A 20,827-nucleotide genomic window follows, 5' to 3' on the forward strand; every position below is an offset into this window, starting at 1 on the left:
TATTTTGAGTATTGTAAGACTATATACAGAAGGCCTCCTGACGATTCCCATTACAAGCTCCTACTCCAGCAAATGGTTGGCATAGGTATAGAGATATAATGCATAATTTTAACTCCGTTGTCTGCACTTTAGCCACAAGTTTTGAATGACTCCATTAGTTCGAATGGTTAGAGGCCCTAAAGTAGTAGATGGATGGATGTCTTATTTCAGCAGTTTCAGAGCAAATGCCTCTAGATGCATTTATGGATTAAATCTTGTAGCTTGAAATGGACATCGTTTATACTATGTAAAAACAAACCTTTCTCAAAGTACAAATCAAATTATCCATCTAAAGTGATCTCAGTGTTGCACTGACTAAACTTGCAGAAATCCTAGCCAGTCTTGTTACAAGGAGCCTAAATGAATTCAGGTGACTCAAAACCTAAAACCACAGTAGGGTTTTAAAACCACTTTTACATACTCAAGGGGCAGGGGGGCAGGCTGCTAACAAACAACAGTTTTAAAGAGCTACCAAACAAAGTATTTAAATAACTAAACATACAGGCTGTATAACCACTTAAAATGTTCTTGGTAGAGGCCTAAATTAATGACATGGTTACAACAATGGGTAATCAGTTTAGGCTGCTACTACCATGCCTTACCAGTAGATTTCAGGAGGTAGGTGTCTCATACTGCTATAGATCACAATTTTTTTATATTCAAGAAATGATATGTGGAGCATATTGCCTCTGGGTGATCTTAAAAGCTTTTAATTTAAAAGAAAGAAAAACAGAATCTTACATATTCCTCAAGAGTAAAACATTGCACCAAAAATACACTGTACATTATAACAATGGTTGTCAGAAATAAGAATACAAAATGGGTAGCAGTTGGGGTTTGGTAGTGCAACAAGAACATAAACCTGGATGTAAATTAATGCTTAAATGATTTTCCACAACTTGAAAAACAATGTAAATTCACAGAAGTTGTAAGAAAGGTTTCCATAAATACAGGGTAAAAGCACACTACTACATACACTTTGAGAATAAAAGAAGTGGAGACGCTACCATCACTTTCAAATTTCAGAATGCACCGAGTACACGTTTTGAGTGGGCTGTTTGTCACAAGTTTACTGAATAACAGCACATAAAAAAGACTCAATCTGAAACATTTCTAACTTTAAAATATCTACATTGTTAAACAAACACACTTTTTGTGAAGTATCCCTTTTATGAAACAAAAGATTACAAATGTCAAGAAATGTGAAATTAACTGATCTTCTCCAGAATTACATAAGTTAGCCTTAAAGTTTAACTCTGCTATGAGACTGGGTTGAGCAAACCAACCAACCAACATACTGCCCATTTAACCTTTGATACTCCATGCAACTAGAAGACATTTACTTACTTCTCTAGGTCTGCACCAAAAGTAAAATTCAAATGAGATTTCAAATGAAAAATTATAATTTTACAAACAAAAACAAAATAATATTAAATAGTGCAACAAGTGTCTTAAAGTTTTTTTTTTTCTTTGCTACATGATGCTTGCCGAGGTTGCGTGTCATAATGCTTTGTGATACTCATCCAGACCACTGTTGAAAGGCACCTTATGTTAGAGTTCAAGAAAATGTCTTGCACAAAACTGGTCCCAAGTTATTTCAATGACCCTGTGAAGCACAAATTGGAGACATTGAGAATTGACCTTTAAACACCTTTACCTTATTTAACAAAAAAATATTGAAAACATTGAAAGCAGACAATCCACACTCCCAGGATCAACACAAAGTAAAAAAAATTATTAAAAAACCTCTAAAACAAATATCAAAACATTCTTTACAGAGGCCAGAAACAAACTTTATGCCAGTATGCAGATGGGAGCCTTTGGTCAACACGTAGTCCGAACATATTTGACATGATGTTGCACTGGTGTATTAAAACTCAGTACATACAAACAAGTTATTCAGTTACAAGCTGTAATCAAAATTATTCAACCCCCATTGCAAATAAGGTGTATTGGCATAACAGCAAAAGGGTGTTTTACCAAGTACTAAAAATGCTTGCCATGAAGGTGTAGAATAATTTTGAGACTGCAGAAGTCATTAAAAGTTGCATTTTAAGTTGAATTTGGGGAAACCTGATTTGCAATGGGGGTTGAATAATTTAGATTACAACTGTAATTATGACTTTATTTTATAAAAGTCACTGATAATAAAAATAGATTTGAAATAAAAAAAGAGAATATATGTTGTGTTTGTGGTACAGCCGTAGATCAGTTGCGCACCGCAAACGCAGCATATGTGAAAGCACAATAGCGTGTGCTGCTCCTGCACCGCATACGAACCGCAACACGGAGTATGTGTGAAACAGGCGTAAAACATTGCAGCTAGAACACACTATTGTTTGTGTACTTGCATAAAGTATGTTTCAGGAGAAAAGAGAAATAATGCTTAAAGACTTACCGAGCACAAAGTCACACCATCTTGCTCCCAGAACACCCCTGCTGCTCCTTGATTGTCTGAGCATTTTTGTTGGGGGAGATAGACTTGTGCTGCAACTTTTCCTTTTGCCTCTTTTTCTTCCTCCCTTGCTCTGGCTTTTCGGGGATGAGGGCAGCTGCACTGGAGAGTTGAGTGTCTCTCCCACCATAACATCTTCATTCTCCTCTTGTTCCGAGACATCATAGAGCTTTACTGTGCAAATGTTACATTCCTCTGTCGTTGATTTTGTGTTTGGGGAGTTGATCTTTTTCAGAAACACCCTGCACTCCTTTAAAGACTCTGGACTCCAAGCTTTGGAGCAGATTCTGTTCTGCTTTGAAATTTTGGCAATCCCAATCATTTTCTGAGGAGTTTTTACTAGAAGCTTTAATGCATTTTGAACTTTCATGACTGGTCTTGATGTTTTGTCTACCAAGTTAGGCATTTCTTTCAATAATTCTTGAGTCTTAGCACCTGAAGTCATTGTCCTCATCTGCTCACGAAATACTTTTTGTGCCGTATCGTCTAATGTTATCCTGGGCCTGGTTTTAAACTTTAGCCTTGCTCTAAGCAGAGCTGTTCTGTAGACAACCCATGCGCCACCAGATCTAGACATCTGCTGCCTAACGTCATGCCTCGGTTTAAGTGATGTGTGAAAAAGCTTTCTCTTGGCTTGTGACCTCATTGATTTGGACAGCAATTTTTGTGCTTGTTTGTGCATTGACGGACTCTTTGGGACAACCGTAGCAAATTTTTTGACATGTTTCCTGAGCCGCTCTGCTTGTGGACTAGGGCAAACATTCACTTTGCAGTTGGGTCTGCTGAGGTTGTAATGAAAGACGTCCTTGGGATTTCTTGCAGTGGCCTTCTTTACAATTGCAAGGGACTGAGTTTCTGTGGACTGCATAAACCAGGTACAGAGATTCTCCATATTATAGTTTTTCTCAAAAAGCATTTTAATGGCAGAAGCAGACTTCTTAGCAGAACCATTAAGCTTCTCACAAGTTTTTGGTTTAGGGTCAGTTTTAATCTCTCCTGACTTGGCCTCAAGGACATCTGATACCCAAGTATTGGATATCAGTCTGATCCTCCTAGCTAACTCTTCATTTAAGGTCTCAGGTGATGCTGAGGTGGGCCACCACCTGAAACCCTCATTTGATGAGAAAATGGAGTCCACTGAAACTGCAGAAAAACGACTGACACAACTGACATTCTTGGTCTTTATGGAAAGTGCATTGTCTGGGGGCTCCTCTTGTCTATTCTTTGTATGCTGGCTGGCCTCACAGCTAGCCTTATTCAACAGTAGTTTCCGTGACCTGCGAACCAATGCACAGGATCTGGCAGTCGCGACAGAATGGAGTAAATGAATGGAGGGTTTCCGCTCTCTAACAGAATGTCTCACTGGTATGAGCTGCCCTATGGTATTACGATTATTTTCTTTCGGTGGATCCACTCTATCCTTGTGAATGTCAGTAGGAATGCTGATTTTCTTCTGCTCTTTGGAAGGATGAAATTCAACAAGAAGAGTCCTTCTGAGCAGATGTGAATCTTTTGCGTCCCTTTTCATGTGTATCTTTCTTTGTCTTGGTGATCCTGTGGTGACGGTTACAGAGATCCCAGATATTTTAACTTTGGGAGGTCTTCCTGGTTTTCTTGACACAGCTGTATCACTCAGTCTTTGACATTTTATGTTGCTGCTAGAATGGACGCATTTCCTGTCTTCAATAGGCATAACAAAATTAAGATCTTTATGATGATCTTTGGCCATTTGATCACTACTTGTCTTTCCAGAACATTTACATTTACTGTACATGCCTCCATTACTTAATTCATAAACATGTTGCTGTGCTGGGAAATTACCCAAATCTTCAGAAACTACTCTCCTTGCCCTTCTTGATCTTCCATACACTATGGTGATTTTTAGATTTTTGTTTCCATCATCCTTACAAGACATTTCTGTTGTTCTATGATTCACTGCGTTGGAATTGGTTGCGTTACCTGTTGAAGAACTTAAGTCTGTTGGTTTGGATTTTGGAGGTCTACCAATGGGACGTTTCACAGACTTAACAATATGTGGTCCTATTTTTTTGGGGCGCCCAGGTCGCCTTTTTACTGGAATTGTATCATGTACAGTTGGTAGTGTTTCTTGGTTTTCACCTTCGTTGTTTGAACAACTAGGCAATAATGCATCAAGTGAAACCACTTTTGGTGAAGTGCACTTGTTCCCACTACACTCAACAGTTCTCCCCGGTGCAGATTCAAGGACTGAATCCTGGACATGTTCATCTATGGCACTGCCGGCCCATGAGGATTCCACACATGGATCAAACATCTCTCGATGTGAATTTGAGCCAGAGGCAGCTGCTTTGAGTGTATATTTTACACCATCTTTACCAGCCACAGAGGAGACAAACATGAGCTTTATCGGACTATCATATTTCAGTCCAGACGGGCTTGCTTTAGCCTGTTGTGCACTCTCAGTGGTAGTCAAGTTAGACATAGTTTCAGTAGGACTGTCTGAGTCAGTGTTTAGACTGTTGGTTCTATGGCGTTTAGATCTTTTTGATGGGGAGGGGGAATTCTGGCATGGTTTCCTTTTTCTTGCACTCTCTTTATCAGGATTCCTTACATTACTCTTGTGCTCAAAGAGTGGCTCATTTTTGGGTAAAATCGCATATTTCTGTGAAGCTATGTTCTGTGACACAACACAATCTTCTTGTTTATCCACAGTTTCAAATGGCTGATAGTCACATTTATCACTTGGCCAGGCAATTTCTTCTGTGAAGCCAAGTTCTGTTGAGGTACTGTCTTTAGGGGAATGCTTGGTGAATATACTCTCTGAAAAACAGGCTGCAAAATACATCTTTCGTGGCTCAGTGACATAGGAAGAGAAACGCTGTGGTGGTACAATATTTCGTCTGGACCTTCCAGCTTGAACTGTCAGATTGTTCTCTTTATGGATATTTGCTTTCACCTTCTGGTCACTATCGGTTGTTTGTAATTGCACCGTTTCATCTGAAGGAAGTGGTTCCTCAAGACATACATGTTGGGGTTGAGCTTCTTGGATCTCTTGATTATTTGGTGTCTTTTCACTTTGTGGATGCGTTGTCAGATTTTCTATGGTATCTTTTACAGGCTCTGTGAAAACTCTGTCCAACTTTCTGCATGTGATCTGCGAAGGTTTAACAGTTTTTAAACAGCTCTCTCTATCAAAGCCTATATTCCTCTTAAAATATGATGGACTAAGTCTGGCCAGATCTCTTTTAATTTGTAGGCTTTGTCTTCTTGATGATGGAAGGTCAGGTGACTTGCTCATGGCAACTAAAGTTTCCAATCTCTTACGGGAACGTGTCTGAGGAGATTGCTGTTCTGTGGCCACATGCTGTTGCAAAAGCTCATTAAGGTTGTAATCTTTGTCACTACTGTTGTGTAGCACAGTTGTTATAATCTCAGTCAAATGCGAGTCATCTCTTGTCTCTGAGATTTGACAAGCATGGGTAAGAAGATTTTGTTCCTTCTCTGAGGGTTGGATACTCTTGAGCTTTTCAGTGACTCTATCCATTAGCTCTCCTATAAAAGATCCACACTGGTGGTCACTCTCTTTCTCTGCATGTGTATGCAATGTTACAACCTCTTTGCAACATTCATCAGGAGATCCAACACATAGAGGAGTGTTAGAGTACAAAGCTGTATCTTCATCCTCGGTTCTGTGAGGTAGGAGAGAAGGAGGTGCCATGTTCAGGGCCTTGCAGTCCTGAATGTGCAAGACACTGGACTTGACAGCTATTTTACAGTCCAGGTCCACAGGTTTTGGTGAGAGTGGTGGAGGGGAGGGGCTCCGGCTTCCTTTGCATCTATTATGAGAGTTACAATCACCCAGAGGAGTGATTAGGGCACCACTTGTATGAGAAATGTAGGTATGATCACGATGCTGCCATGAGGGTAGTTTTGAATGAGTGCAGCAAACAGTGGCGTTAGAACAGATGACTTGGCCAACACATGTCATGGGTGTATTTTGGCAGCAATGGCCATTAATGTTCCTTATACAGATGGATAGAGGAGAAAATGCACATGTTGGAAGCCTACTAGCTGTTCTGCAACAAATGTCAGCAGTTACTGAGCAGTCACTTAATGAAAGTGTTGGGGCTTCATTAAGCTTTTTTTTATCAGCATGGCAGCAAAGGGATCCGGCCTTACACTGTCGACTGTGAGCATCCCGCATAGTTAAAGAGATGTTGTAATCTTCCTGCACATCCTTTAAAATGTGATAGAGTAGCAGTCTATGACGGGAACAAAGCAAAGACAGGACCTTCTCCAACACAGTGACTCTCCAGACCTCTGGAGCTTTAGGATAATCTTCCTTCCCCAGACTGGACTGGTCTTCCACACTTGGCCCTAAGGAACTACATAAATAAATTAGGTTAAGAATTACTCAATCATTGACATAATACATTTTCATGAAAGTGACCTGAGCTAACCCTCTCACCTCGTTTAACTCTGTTGTGATGATTAATACATTTCGATTGGTTTAAAGGAATGATAAAATCCTACTAAAAATACACATTTCATAATTATAAAGCAGGCATAGCTGTATTTAAAATCTTGTTAAAGGCACCACATAACATTGCATTGTAAGGGTGTTATATCTATACATGCAGAATTACAAATGTGTAAAAGCCACAGAAAAACTAGCAACTGTACATGGAACAATTTTTTATTGGTAACTTGAAGGCAAAGGATGGCGATTGTAGTAACGCTTACACTCAGGAAAACTATGTATATAGACAATTACTTTAATCAAACCTGAATAATTGTTTCCTGATTAATCAGTGTCTTCTGACAAATCCAATTACACAAACCAACAACATTTGCAGGCAATATGTTGTCTTTTGAAAGCAAAATACAACTACCCCAAAAAGTAACAGATTTGTTAAGGGGTGGAGAAAAAGAGAGAATGTTTGAATTTTTTTATAAATTACACTTTTTTTTTTTAAATGTAGGATATTTAAAAACACATTGGAGTAATATGCCTTCAGTATTCCATCTTTCTACAATCAATTCAATTCTCACTTTGATTAGCCTTATCCTAATCCTGAAATGTTAAAAAATAGACCACACCAAATATAAATATTTCAGACACAAATAAATGCTTAAAAGGACTAGTTTTTCCCCATTTTAAGTTGATCAAAAAGTCATAACGATTAAATGTATATTAACCTGCCTGGGGTAAAAACAAAACATGTTGAGTAACATTACAGGACAAGGAACTCTATGCATGCAAGTGCAGTAAAGCATTTCACATATCAATGTGCTTCAACACAAAACCCAATGCTTCAACCCAAAACACAATGTTTAAACTTCATATTCTGATTACATCGAAAGAAATGACACACAATATAAATACAATAATAGATTAGAATTAGAGGGAATATTACAAAAATCAAATCTTAGTGCAGCAGATATATGCATAAATAACTGATTGCAAAATTATTAATATCCTGAACCCGTCATGAATATGAAATTACTGGATATTTAAATTTATATTTTGCCTTTCTGATGAATAACCTCTGCTGAACATGCTGTCCCCGTAATATGGGAGAAAACAAATTGGCTTTGGATGAACCATATTTGGCTCTATAACAGAATCCTAAGGCCCCTTATTTTGATATAAAAGAACCGTTCTAACACAATCATGCTGTTTTTTTAGGATTGTTGTTACCCTGAGAATACTAATGTAATGTTTTTGGACAAATTATACAGGACACTAATAGGATGTTAGAACAGCAATGTGAAATAATGGGGACCAACATTCTCCATTGGGAGCCTAAAAGTATCCCATTTAGTGAAAATATGAGAGTGCAGCACTGACAATACATGTATATGATTTAAAGGAATCTGTATGATATTTACACTTACATGACCACCCTTTACATTAAAAGTGAAACTGTGCCAGCAACTTATCTATCCCCGAGTAATAGAACAGAAAAATGTACAGTTACATTGGTAACGGTATATAAATCCACAAAACAGATTTTATATACGATCCACAGAAGTATATAAATACTTGTTTGTATTTTTTTTTTTTAAAGATTTGTTATGTAAAACGAATGTAAAAACTACTGGCCTACAGAATAACTGAGCCATAGCTGTAAGAGCAGGCACTGAGTTAATTTTAAGAGCCCGTGAAGAACATTCAGGGTGGTTTGATAAATGTTTCTAAATCAGAGGTAAATTTAAGAATATATCGGTAAATCTGTTGTTGTTTTTTTTTTTGTTTTTTGGGGGGTGGAGGGGAATTAACTTCAAAGAACAACAAGAGGTAAACCATTTACAGAACACTCAACACAACAATAAACACATTAACATTGCATATGGAAATGTTCATATTTCCAAAGCTTCAAATCACAAAATTCACATGCTTCAGCTACACTTTGCAAAGCACTACAAGTATACTTGTGAATCAGATATCAGAACTATGCTAAAAAAAGATGCCATTGAAGGTCAGTATATGGCCATATCCTTCATCGCAGGTATGCAACAATAACCTGTATCACAAGTATGTGTGCATCTTTTGTAAAGTGCAACTGAATCTTATATTCCAATTTTACAAGCTTCTAAACTCATTAAAAAAAACAGGTCCATGCTAGAAATAAGGACTCAGTTAAATTACCAGTATCATAAAGTGAAACAGTTGTATAATAGGTCATTAAAAGCTATAGTAATCATTAACATGAGAGAAAAAAAACAACACAAAAGCAAGAGCAGCATAGCTATAGAAACTAAACATAAAAACAAAGCTTTTCAGAGTAGAACTTGGATCAGCCTTCCCATTTCTGTCCCATGAGTAGTCCATCATGGAATACGGACAAGGAAAAATTCTGATCCAAGATCAGCAGCGCCCTACTCTGAACTGCTTTGTTCATGGAGTGTGTAAGTGGAGTGGCAAAATGACCCTGAACTGTTTTGGTTGCAGCCGACAGATAATGCTAGGATGTCTCTAGTGTGAGGAAAAACAAGATTATAGAGTAGAATTCAAATCAGCAAAGAGAATATGGAGTGAGGATTTCAGTAGTTCTGATTACTGGAAAAAGTAATAAATATTATTCTATTATTCAGGGCAAAACAAACATTCACTGAGACTGTCATCAAGCTTCTTTTTTCCTTTGCACTATTCTGACATGCATTACGTTGCATTTCCAACTTACCCCCGTACAATTTGCTGAGCAGATAATGCAGGGGAAAATGGAATATAAATATATAAATATATATATATATATATATATATATATATATATATACATACAATGTTGTGTGTATAGAATTTTAAGCATCTTAACTTACCAAAAATAAACAAACTAATAAAATCACTATCAGTGCAGGATGTGGGAAGTCTCATCCACAAAAAGCCTGAGATGGTCCAAGCTTTCACTCCAAAGATCTGGCAACAGTCCTGATTAATGTACTTCATTAATACCTCATGAAATTGATATAATTACCTCTTTTATACAACAAAACGTACCAATAAGTATTAAGTCCAAAAATATTTACATAGTGTTGTTCCTTTGCTGGAGTGGAAACTTGTACCTATATCTACCCATTGCATATATGGTTAGACATGTCCCACTGGTGAGTTAAATGAGATGTTTGTCATGCTGTCACCAGATTTGCCACACAGACACCATAAAATACTGTTGATAGACATGAAATAAAATGACCAGTCGCTACAAAGACTAATCGGTGTGAAAGCTGCATACAACAATCATTAAGCTGAGATTAGCTTATGTGTTAACAAAACCTGAATATTTCTTAGTTTTAAAACTGTAATTAACTTAAATTCAACAGTGCTTTACAATATTTTAAATATATATATATATATATGTTCACAGAAATATCCACAGTGAAAACCCTGAATAGATTTTTTTAAAGGCATGTTTTGTGACTTGATAAAATGTACCATTTAACCTGTGGTTGAGGATTCAAGTGTATCTTCCAAGTCTGAATGAGGTCCTGACTGCATGTTGAAGTAAAAAAAAGGAAAAAATTTCTGTTGGCTGTAGTTTAAGCGATGTTTTAGTTAAAACCATCTCTAGGAAATAGTTGAGCTTTTGGTTTTGAGTTAAGACTGTTTGTAGGCAGTAGATGAGGCATTGGTTGTTGTCCCTGACTTTCCAGAGCCTGAGGTTGCTGCTTCAACAAGGCGGAGCTTCTTTTTTGGTGGGGTCTTGAGCATGCCTGTTCGCTCTTTGACTTTGTACTCAAGGGTGCTGTGTGGAACCCCATAGACACTCTGAGCTTTTGACACGCTCATCTTCCCACTAATCACCATGGCTATGGCCTCCTCCAGGATATCGTGGTCATATTGCCGATAACGGCCCCGTTTTTTCCGTGGCTGCTTGTCTCGACGGTCATCATCTCCAGTGTCAACCAGACTTCCAGTGATGCTACCTCCAACACTCCCATTCTTTATGTTCAGACACAATGGAGGCACGTCACCCTGGAGTAGACGTGACTCAAGGCCTGAGTGGCTTTCAACCAAGCCCTGTTTAGGGAGAATGGTCTTCAGCTTGTGGAAAGCAGTGGAGCCATCAGAGCCTTTGTTGGCCTGGTACACAGCATCCACCAGGCCAGCCAGATCCAGCCGGGCTTTGGGCTGAGCACTAAAGCGTACCTGAGGGATTCGGATGTGCACAGCTGGCCCAATGGCGGGACTCTGAGGAGATGTGGCTGGCTCGGTGCTGGCGAGAGACCCGCCGTTCTGCTCCCGTAGCTGCGAGACCATCCTCTGCAAGGTTAAGTGGTGAAGGTATGACGAGGCAGTCACGGCTGCAGGGAATTTCAGCTCGGTGTGCTCTGGTGACGTAAATTTACATTTTCTTACTTCGGATTGCTCGGATTGCGAGCGAGCCCATGCTGCTACCTTCTGCAGGATGAGTCGAGTGTCGTTGGTTGGCCAAACCGACTCTGTCTTCGGCGATAAGGCCTCTGTCTGGAGCTGTAAGGTTTTCTGAGGTATCCCGTATAGTATGGCTGCTTTGTGAATGTCCAGTGATCCAGAACGAATATCTTTCAAGGCTTTAGAGAGCAAACCCTCTGCAAACTCAGAGCTGCGATCCAAATAGTCCGCTCTGATTGGTCTCCTAAGGGGAGGTGGGTGGGAGGATGAGAAACGAACGGGTGAGCGGACCAATGACAGGACGCACTCAGGGTCCACTCCTTTACTGCCTTGTCTTTTGGTAACATCACTCGCTTCTCAATTGTCTGTATAACACAAAGCCTTTGTAAACACTTTGTTTTTGGCCTTAGGTTGCAAACGATACTTCTTGGAAGGACAGTCTCGTCAATTGTGTGGAGAAAGACAAGCGTCTATGGGAGTACTTCCAGTATCTTTGCAATGCAGATGCATTTTGTAAGACTCAGGTATTTACTTCTCACGTGAAAATACTGCATAAATCAACGAATAGATAAATAAACAAATAAATAAATAAATACAGGCGGCACAAAGGAACAAGTAATGCCCCTGACTGCTGGCAAACGTGACGTTACCTTCCAACAAGTTAGAAAAGAGTCAACCCTTTGGCAGTGCAACAAAACAACCACTAAATTATACATTAAAAACATAAAATGTATGAGGAGTCAAATTTGTTCACACAAAATGATCAGATAGGATACAAATTAAACAAACTCAAAAAAAAAATTTAAATAAAAAGCATCAATTTTTACAGGGTCAATTTTACCAGTTAAAAGACCATTTCAGAACCAAAATTGTCTTTGGCTTTGTTAGGACAAAGAACAAACAGTCAAACACACCACTTGGTAAACAGGAGGAAAATGAGAAGTACTCACCCTGAAACTTTAAGTTGAGTGGTTTCATTTTCTGAAGATGTGTTTTTCTTAGAGAGGTCAAGTGCTCCATCTACTATGAGAAGTAATCCATGAAAAATAGCAATTAATACATTTTGAGAACACATGCACAAAATCATCAAATATTTGCACACTCTGTAAATTCACAGTTGGGTTCCCTCCAGAGCTAGGCTTAATAAATAAAAGTCAATAGACGAGTTTCTCTGAAAGAAAGGAAAAAATTCTGAATTTGTACAGTGATCTAATATTGCAGAGCTACAAACTTTTGAATTTGTATGAGCATGGCAGTGTGCTGGTCTCTTGAAGTGAAAACAGTTGTGATTTACATTACACCAGTATTTGATTACACAATTGTGATTACACAAGTAATGAGGATTCATTTTTGGTGCTTACCTTGCAAGGCCTGAGAATCTCGGCTGACGGTGAGGTCCAGGGGCCCATCAGTATCTGGATGTTTAGGGAGAAGCTCATTGTTGTCACTCAGGCCATTCAGGCCCTCATGAGCCTGGCTTTTACATGCATACTCTAAGGCAAACCGCTGAATCATCTTGCGCATCAACTCCTGCGCTACCAATGGTATACTGGAATCGCAGCTCTGAGGGAATTCTGGGAAATTGATAACCACAGGACTAGTTGAAGATCTCATGCACTTGCAAAACATGTTCCTCATGTAAAAACATCTAAATTACTTTCACTAAACATTTGTCTTAAAAAATAACATTTCAAGAATTCATACTTTTTTGCACCATGATTTTTTAGATTTGAAAGAAGAAAATCTGCAAAGATTCTGAGTGTGATGCAATCAGATTTAATAATCATTTAAATTGAAAAACTCCTGTAGCCTGAGCCCAGCTTAAGTCAAATGTTCTTTAACCTTGCATAACATTGTTCATGGATTTTGACGATGGGGGTACATTAACCTGCCCGTGTTGGCATCAGCCTAATTTTGCATAACAGCCTCTGCATTTTGCCTAGTTACTATTAAGTCACAATTTACAACACAATACTGCAGACAGAGTTTGAATTAATGCATGTCCACTTACATCAACATATGAAAAGTATTTTCTACTTCCTTTTAAATGTCAGGGGTCAACACTAAGGATTTATTCTAGCCCATTCAGGCCAGTGGTTCAAATTTTCACTTGCCCTACCATAAAAAAAGTTGAATAGGCCTATACAAATAAAAAAATAAATAGGCCTTGTTATTGGTTTTGTTGTTATTGATTTCTTTGTGTTTTGTAGTTTGATTAACATTAAAAACACAGACAGCAGCAGGTATATTAGGCTGCTTTAAGACCTAATGCACAGATCTAATATACTGTTACATGCATTTTATTTCCCAACTGTTTACATTCACAGACTGTTGAGGACACTCGCCAATACTGGCATTTTGAGGTAATTTTGTGTGAATTTATCCATTCAAGCGCAAGACATGAAAGAGAACTCAATTCAGTGTGTGCTGTCTTAGGGGCTGTTTACACCTGGCCACTTCATGCGTTTTCTCAGATCGGATAGCTATCTGATTTATCAAAACGATTCCATTTACACCTGGTCACATAAATGTGTTTTTGCGAAACGGATTTAAATCCGATCTTCAATTCCCGCGCTATATGCAGATTTAATGGAGCACGTCACCGAAAGCAACAGATATGAGCTGCATTTTATTGATCATCAGCTAAAATTTCAAAATCAAATACCGCAATAAGAGAGAAGCAGCAACAGCCCTGGTAAGATCATTTCGTTTCTTTACTTTTAATGATGATGATTGTGTGTTAAGCGTCTGCGACTTTCAACAACCAGATGCATTTACACTTGTCCAGTTTCGTCTGGAATGCGGCCCAGACCACCTCCTGAAGTGGTTTGAGCGATCGGATTCAAATCCGTCTCGAATGCGTTTCGGAGGGCATTACACCTGGTCTTTTCACGATCGGATAGCTATCCGATATGAGAAAACGCATGAAGTGGCCAGGTGTAAACAGCCCCTTAGAAAGCAGCTTTATGGGCATGCGCTTCAAATGTGTGCACAAAACGTGCACGAGTACCGATTTGAGTTCTCTTTCGTGTCTTCTTGCACTTGAACATTTAAATGGGCAAGGCTTAAAAACACATGTTAATGATAAACTTTTGTGATGATGCTGCACTGTTCAATCTACTGTCTCGAGCATCATTCACGCTGGCTCCGGGCAGTCAGGCAGGCAGCCCTTATTACCGAGCCCTGAATGTAGATAAGCCTTTTCATTTTGCCATCTTACCTCTACAAGTTTATATGGATCATGGTTTATATTTTTGGATCTTTGTATCACCAAGAACCAGGCGATACAATGTGTATCATGATACAGGGGTTACGATACAATATATTGCAATTCTGTAAGAAAGGAGATATATTGCGATATTTCTTAGGAAGATCTCATTTATATAAAAAAAACTCCACATCGCTATGATCAGATGCTTTCTTAATTGTGTTCTCACCGCAGTCCTTTTTGTTGTTATTGAGAGGAAAGCGTGCAGAAAAACGCTCAGCAGCGAATTAGATTCAATGCGTTTCCCGAGTATTGTATTTTAGCATGGTTTATTTTGCAAACAACATGACTCTTGTCGATCTCCTTAGGGGTTTCATTATAGTGGAAGAAAAAGGAGTCCAACACTTCAGCTCTGAACACCGTGGCGGTAGCTGGAATAATTCTATCATGTTGTTTGCTAATGCTAACGCTAGCGATGCACCCTTGTGCTTCTCCCCGTCACAGTTCACGTGTATAGATTTTTCATTACCCTCATGTTGAAGACAATTGTAGTGCAATTGTACAGTATGGTGTCAAAATGATTTTGCTCTGTATGGATAATGGGAATAAAAATGTATTTCTCACCCTTCTTTCGAAATACAGAATGGAGGAATTGGTCTGCTTGGCACTGGAGTTTATCAGAGGTGGACAGGCCCTGAGGTGGGGGGGTTTCAGCAGTGGGTGGCGACCCGGGAACGGCCACAGCAGAATGGTCCTATGTCAAAAAAAAGTTTGTTACAGACACCTGTCACATCCATCCCAAAGTGTTGATTATAGTCTTACAGGCTTGAGTTGTGATCCATTAGAATGAATTACACTGTATGTGCTTCAACTTGTTTAACCATTTATTATAAAGATTAAGAACTGCATTAACAAAAACCCCAAACAACAACTGCTAAACACAGAACTATTCATTCTATACAAATGTCAAAACAAGCCTTTTCTTGCCAGCTAACACCGCATAATAAACATCTTTTTGTGGCTTTAGAGGGTTGACTTACATTCAGTTTCTCTAGCTGCAGCTTGCAAAAGGAGCAGTTTGCATCCATGGACCAATCATCCACAGCCTCTGGTTCACACTCTGAGGGAGAATCAGATGAATTACTGTCAGTAGCTGTTTCCATCCACCAATTTTTATGTGCATTTTGGGATATTGCATAAAAATTAAAAATAAACACTGGATGGAAAATTCATAAAAAAACGTATGCACTCAATTGAGGCAAATACATATTTGATCTGATAAGACGACGTACACAAACATACACATTTTTCACACTATGAAAATAGACCACTTCTAATATGTAAGCAAATTTAAAAGCACTTGTTAAGTGATGGTCATATTCCCTTTATTCACTGTAAAGACAAGCTTCTGAGGTTTAAAATGACACCTATTTTGTGGTGGTTAAAGGGATAGTTCTCCCAAAAATGAAAATTCTGTCATTAATTACTCACCCTCATGTCGTTCCAAACCCGTAAGACCTTCGTTCATCTTCGGAACACAAATTAAGATATTTTTTATGAAATCCGATGGCTCAGGGGGTCTCCATTGACAGCTATTTAATTAACACTTTGAAGGTCCAGAAAGGTAGGAAAGACATTGTTAAATTGTCCATGTGACTACAGTGCTGCCCTACAAAGGCAAAAGACCTTAACTCGCTAGAGTGTGGAACTGAGAAAAATGACTTTAAAGATTTTTAGTTGTCCCGCCAAATTAATTATAGGTAGGACACTGGAAATCTGGCAAATAGATGTTTTAGTAATGAAAATTATATACATAAAAAAATCTTGGGCTCAAACTTGACTTTTGACCACTATTTTAAAGTTACTGTACTCTGCCTTTGTATTGTCAGCAAGAAGTGAGAAGTCATGCAAAGGCAAAAGGCAGTAACTTTCACATTATCAATATTTGGTTGCTGATCACCATTAACAAAATCATTTATAGTAAGACCTGTATAAAATCTAGTGATCATGGCATTTATTTTGTATGATGTACAATTATTTATAGCCATCTACTTATTGCTATCCTGTGCTTTGGTTGCATTCTGATGGCATTATTAATACATTTGACATGACAAAATACCTCCATAAAAATATTAGTCCAGTGTTGGCGGTGCCAGAGAAGTTTTGGCACTCTGCCAGCTAGATGCATGAGTGTTTCTACCAGGTCCGGTACCCGAACTGGGTGAGGCGGGGCTTTAGTTCTTTGTTGTATTCATCTGCTACGGCATGTGTAAAATGTTTCTGTCAACTCTGCATAATCCTTCGCAATCGATATCGCACGTTTGTCGATGGAGCGGTTTCAGACCATACTAAATGTTCTGACCGCATTTGTGCAGGACAAAGCTCTGAGGACATCAGAAGTTAGAGGGACTGATGGCAGCTGTACAAAGTACACAGACTACACCGTAATTTTAATTTTAATGGACAGTAAAACAAAGGCAGATAACCGTACAATCTGGTAGGTAGCATTATTTGATAGAACTGGAAAACTTCACAGTAACTTCATATTGACGCGCGGCTAAACAAAGGCAGAGTACCTTAACTCAATTTGAGCGTTCCAAAACAAAGCCAAAGAGCGGTAACTGATGTTACGATGTTCTGCCTTGGTTTCTCATGGGCTTTTGGAAGTTACTGTTAAGACAACTCATTATTTTCTCGAAAAAACAATGGAATTGACTCAAGATACTCATCCACATGATAAAGGAGGTCTTGAATGTGCCAAAAATATAAATAACTAATTTTCGACCAAAAACGAAGTTACGGTCTTTTGCCTTTGCACGGCAGAGTGGTTCAACCTTCATTTTATGAAGCGACAAGAATGCTTATTTTGAGAGCCAAAAAAACTAAATAATGACTTTATTCAACAATTTCTTCTCTTCCATATCAGTCTCCGACGGTGATGACGCAGGAGCTGGCGTTCTGACATATGACCAGGATTGCTGTGTTTACAAGCAGAAGAAGACGCTTGCTCAACATAAAACAGTTTATAACTATGTCTGTAGATTTCGACAGAGGATGAATTGCAAAATAGAGAGCAATTGAGAGATGGTGGTGTAGATGTCATCAGTGCCAAGCGATGCCTACTGAACAGGAGAGTGTGTGCTGCATTGATCATGATATTATCATGCCACATCTTGAAAGTTCGGATAATTCAGACGATGAGACGACACATGTATGCATCATCACCACACGCATGCGTCGTGGTGCTCTCGCGAACGTGCGTCGGAGACTGATATGGAAGAGAAGAAATTGTTGAATAAAGTCATTATTTAGTTTTTTTGGCACACAAAAAGCATTCTCGTCGCTTCATAAAATTAAGGTTGAACCACTGTAGTCACATGGACAATTTAATGGTGTCTTTCCTACCTTTCTGGGCCTTCAAAGTGTTAATTAAATAGCTGTCAATGGAGCCCCCCTGAGCCATCGGATTATATCAAAAATATCTTAATTTGCATTCCGAAGATGAATGAAGGTCTTGCGGGTTTGGAACGACATGAGGGCGAGTAATTAATGACAGAATTTTCATTTTTGGGTGAACTATCCCTTTAAACAAGTGGTTAAGTAACGCGATAACTTGGTAGTTCGGTTGTTTGCTCCAGGTGTTTGTGTGTCCACGGTTTGCATTGTGTGTGTGATTGTTCACTGCTACAAACTTACTTGAATGGGTTAAATACAAAGGACAAATATGGGTTACCATACTTGGCCTTCACATCATGTCACTTTCACTAGCTAAATATTATCTAACAAACACAAAACTCACCATCAAATATATTGAGGTCTTGCAACAGCCTTGGTCCATATATTCCCTCCAGTATACTTTCAAACCCTGCAAACAAACACAATACCATCTTATCTGTATGAAATCCCAGAGTAAAAAGTGCTCTAGAAAAACACATTATCATAAACCTACACAGATGTCACAACCTATCTGCCAGCAAGTCCTGTCTAATTTCTTTTTTTCAGAAGGCCTATGCTTTTTCACATCTTCAAATGTAAAGTTTTTTATATTTTTTTTATAACATTGGCTAATATATAAATTGATTTTACATGCAATATATTATTCTATCAAATGCCCTAACAGCAAAACCAAAAACTTACTGCACACAAAATCACTAACTGCAAGACTCGAGTACATGCCTATGTAATACAAAATGTCTGGTGTTTTTAATGCTATGATAAAAGGATAGAATATTATTGTAGTTTATTTATATAACGTTTTTTTTAGAATTATAAGTTGGAAGATCTCATATTTGCAGATATGTTGCACATCCTGTTAGTTACTGTCTGTACCACTGATGCCCTTCACTGCGGCTACATTTACATTATGTCAACATTAAAACAAAAGCTCACCCAAGAATGTCACATTCTGCAAAAACTTTGATGTTGCGTAACTTAAAAAAAAAAAAAAAGTAAAAAAAAAAAAGCATTAGATCCACAATTGCTATGTTTTATGCTGTAAGAAGACCCTACTAGACATGTTTCATAAACTATTAACAACTTTCAATTAACCTATCATGAAAAATAGTTAATTTTAAACCCCATCAAATGTCTGTATTTTCCCTTAAAGGCCTTAACACTCTCGACTGTTTACAACTCTTTAAAACCATGCAATTTACAATCTGTTAAACTGGCACTCTATCAATCAATTCTACTCTACGCCAGTAAAAACTTCTTTATTTTAAATTCGATTATTTTATTTAGCACAAAGTTAATATATAGTTTTCCACATTTTGCTTGCAACCCTGTTACAACACGATTAGAGTATATAAGCTAGAAAAACGACTGCAAATGTATTTGATGGAAAATTATTATTGCAGATTACTATTATTATTAAGGGTTTCAAAACCTATTTCATTCAGTGTGTATTTTCTTATTTGTGGAAAGTACCGTTTATAGTATCAAATGCATGGCAATAGCTTCACATAGGCTAATCGGAGGTTCTAGTGATCAGTTTATCCAGCAAACAGTCATGTGAACGTGTGGATTTACGCTGATCACCGTAAACTCGGCCAAACATTTGTCAACACCTGTTTTCCCAATTTTTAAAAGAATAAATTGGTAATCTATTTACCTACCAACTTTCAAAACATCAAAAATGCACAGTGGACGTTCAATATTTCATAAAAGACAAACATTCTCTGATGGTTTTTAAAACTGCACTACTTTTAGACATATCGTCAACAATGAAGGGGCAATGGGGAAATTACCATATATTTCACGAGAGAGATATTCAAAAGCCGGACCGTACTGATTCTCTATTAATATAATACAATTACACCGTCATTTGTACATCGGTATTCGGTGCAGAAAAGGGTCAGTGAGTGCAAAGCTAACTCGGTTATCGGGGAATCAAGAAGTAGGGACAAAGAAAATGGAGCCGGTGTTGGCCGTTTTTTCTGTTAGCAACAAAAGCTACCCAGGGCTCGCGCGGACAACGACTCTACGCTAATGATATTTTTGAACTTGACACACGCTCGCTTAGCAACTCCATGAGCTAACAGCGGCTGGGGGAGGGAGCTTCGCGAGACCCAGGCAAGAAAGAAACCGAGCGCGAGACTGCGCGAATGGTTGCCCGAGAGTGATACGTCCGCTTATGGAACCACACAAATATGGCTTTTCCGAGTACGAAGTGTTTTGATCTTACCGACACAGTGGATGAGTTTGTGTCGCCACGAGTCGAGTTCCCGCCGGAATCCTTTTCTTTCGACCGTGCATTTGGAGCTCCGGCACTGGGTCGCCATTCTGTCCGTCCACCTTCCCCCCGGCTCTGAGTGTGTGACGTCACCGCACGTCATCCATATCACGGTTCCGATTGATTGACACGTGTCAAAACAGGCAAGGGGCGGGGCTTAGCGATGTAAACAACCCCCCCCCCCCCCCCCGGCCCAAATGTGCATTTATTCAGTAATATTGCTAGATAAATACCCAACTGTGTGTATCCAGTGTTTAATTAGTACAAAAAAAATGCTTTAAAGCTAAGATGACATGTCTGCACCTGTCATCTAAATAACTCTTGTAACATTACCTTTAACAACCCAGCAAGCAATAGCCATCATTTCACTGTCTAGGCTAACTATAGACCTGGGGCTCGTTCTTCGTACGTCGCTAACTCAGTTAGCTGGATTTGATTGTTGACGATTTGGCATGATCTTGGATTGTTTGGTTCTTCGACGCTCATCCAGGGGCCTGTACCATGAAGCCGGTTTAGGTGGCTAGCCAGCTATGTTTCAGT

At 38.7% G+C, this 20,827-nt stretch overlaps 1 protein-coding gene across 4 annotated transcripts; it reads right to left on the reverse strand.

The window, feature by feature from the left end:
• Positions 1-733: 733 nt before the first annotated feature.
• On the reverse strand, positions 734-20,369 carry lcorl (ligand dependent nuclear receptor corepressor-like). 4 transcript variants are annotated; one of them, XM_082164354.1, is made up of 8 exons: positions 20,240-20,369; positions 18,356-18,421; positions 15,597-15,676; positions 15,181-15,310; positions 12,710-12,922; positions 12,299-12,368; positions 2,438-6,858; positions 734-1,645 (listed from the first exon to the last, which is right to left on the reverse strand). In XM_082164354.1, the coding sequence occupies exons 1-8, from the start codon at positions 20,334-20,336 to the stop codon at positions 1,632-1,634; spliced, it is 5,091 nt and encodes a 1,696-aa protein (XP_082020480.1). In that variant the 5' UTR covers positions 20,337-20,369; the 3' UTR covers positions 734-1,631. The 4 variants fall into 4 exon arrangements, with proteins under 4 accessions (XP_082020480.1, XP_082020479.1, XP_082020482.1 ...); XM_082164353.1 differs by having other exon boundaries at positions 12,299-12,371; XM_082164356.1 differs by lacking the exons at positions 734-1,645; positions 2,438-6,858 and adding an exon at positions 7,154-11,592.
• Between the last annotated feature and the right edge of the window lie 458 nt (positions 20,370-20,827).

Source organism: Leuciscus leuciscus, assembly GCF_965113295.1.
Source record: "Leuciscus leuciscus genome assembly, chromosome: 3".
Classification (NCBI taxonomy): Eukaryota; Metazoa; Chordata; class Actinopteri; order Cypriniformes; family Leuciscidae; genus Leuciscus; species Leuciscus leuciscus.